This window comes from Propithecus coquereli, unplaced genomic scaffold (genome assembly GCF_000956105.1).
Source record: "Propithecus coquereli isolate 6110/MARCELLA unplaced genomic scaffold, Pcoq_1.0 Scaffold416, whole genome shotgun sequence".
Classification (NCBI taxonomy): Eukaryota; Metazoa; Chordata; class Mammalia; order Primates; family Indriidae; genus Propithecus; species Propithecus coquereli.
Genome location: NW_012149908.1, coordinates 2404891 through 2406525, shown reverse-complemented (window position 1 = coordinate 2406525; position 1635 = coordinate 2404891). Strand labels below are relative to the sequence as shown.

Below are 1635 nucleotides of genomic sequence, written 5' to 3'. Positions count from 1 at the left end.
TAGAGGCATGGAAGGTCAAGTGGGAAGAGACCTTAAAGTAATTTAATGGAAATGCCCTCATTTTTTAGATGGTGACCAAGACCATTGAGGTAGTGGTGCTGGTTTAGCTTTTTTTTTGTTTTGTTTTAATGTGTGTTTAGACTGGAAGAATTGAGATTAACTGACTCACCAACTCCACTGCTCTCCCATTATTCTAGAGCTTACTCTTTAAATAAATCAGTGAAGTCCTACAGAAATACTTGGTTTATTTATTATATTATTTTCAGCTAAGGAATATATTTAAATATTTGAAAAGAGATTATTAAATCGTCACTTTGGGATGCCAGTAGACATTCCAGTGATACTGCCATTTCAGAGTGGTATTTGAACATGACTGCGTTGAAATTATTGTCAAAGGATATTCAAGAGAAATTCTCACTTGTGTAAATTTTTATCCTTTGAAGGAGGAATTAAGTTTTTCCAGAGTAGTCAAAAGTTATTTAAAGAATGTACTTTTAAAAAACATTTTTTTAAAGAAGCAAAAACACTATATTTTCCCTTGTTCATCTTTTATAACAGAAAAGCTCTTTTCCTTGCACTCAACGTTATTTAAAAGCTAAATCTAAATGAAGGAGATTAAGTGATGAGGCTGGATAATGCAACTTGTGGGTAAAAAATCAAATGTGACTATTTTGCAACCAGTTTTCTTATGTAATTCCTAAAGTAGCTTTGGAGGTATATCTAAAACCATTTCAAAAATCCTGGAGACAATGGCAATATCCCAGAAGTAAAATATATGTATGATTAGCTAGGCTGATGATCTTGAAGGGGGACAGCGTTCACTCAGACATAAATGTTAATGTTAACTGATAAAATAATTAGTCCTGTTGCTTTCTATTTAGGCTTTAACATTTTTCCCTTTCTTTCTGTGCTACTCTTTTCCTTCTTTTTAGTTAGAATTTCATCTTGTAACTATAATCTGCCTTTGATAAACAGCTTCTAATGCCACTTTGTTTTTTGTTTTTGTTTTTTTAGGTATTGCTTTCACCGACTTACCGGTAAGACATAACTTTTTAAAAGCAGTTTTGCATTTTTAAGTAAAGGAAGTATAAGGAAACTGGTACTAAGCATGTTTAGAAAGTTTAGAATTCAGCTTTATTGATATTTGTTAAATTTATATGCCATGCATAGAATAGAGATCCTTTCTTGAAGTACCCTGGGTATAGACCTTCAAAATTAAGCTCCAAATTACACTGGGTCCATTGCACAAAGGAAAATAAATCAGAATTGATTAGTGAAAATATACTTTTTAATGTCACCATGCATTCATTCAAAATGTGTTTCTTTGGTGTCTGCGGACTTTTCAGCAAAGGGCTGTGCAGCAGTTCTAGTCTATTCATCCAAGCTATATTGGGGCCTACCATGTAGCAGGTTCTGTGCTTGGAATACATTGTTCAACAAAACAGGTAGTAAAGGTCTCTGTCCTCTTGGAGTTTATAGTATTCAAGCTAAGTGAGTTGAAGAATAAGTAATGCATGAAAAATAAGTAAATTATAACATATTTAAAGTTATTAAGTATTTTGGAAAAAAAGAGAAAAAATAGAGCTGGGAGTGCCAAAGGTAGGACACAAGGTTGTACAAGATGCTCACCTCTGA

At 32.9% G+C, this 1635-nt stretch overlaps 1 protein-coding gene across 1 annotated transcript in view; it reads left to right on the top strand.

Moving 5' to 3' along the window:
* RANBP9 (RAN binding protein 9) overlaps nt 1-1635 on the top strand; it is a 98637-nt gene that overhangs the window by 65512 nt on the left and 31490 nt on the right. The window contains exon 8 of the mRNA XM_012653158.1: nt 1015-1037. Within this exon, the coding sequence (XP_012508612.1) occupies nt 1015-1037 (23 nt within the window). The remainder of the gene's footprint in view (nt 1-1014; nt 1038-1635) is intronic.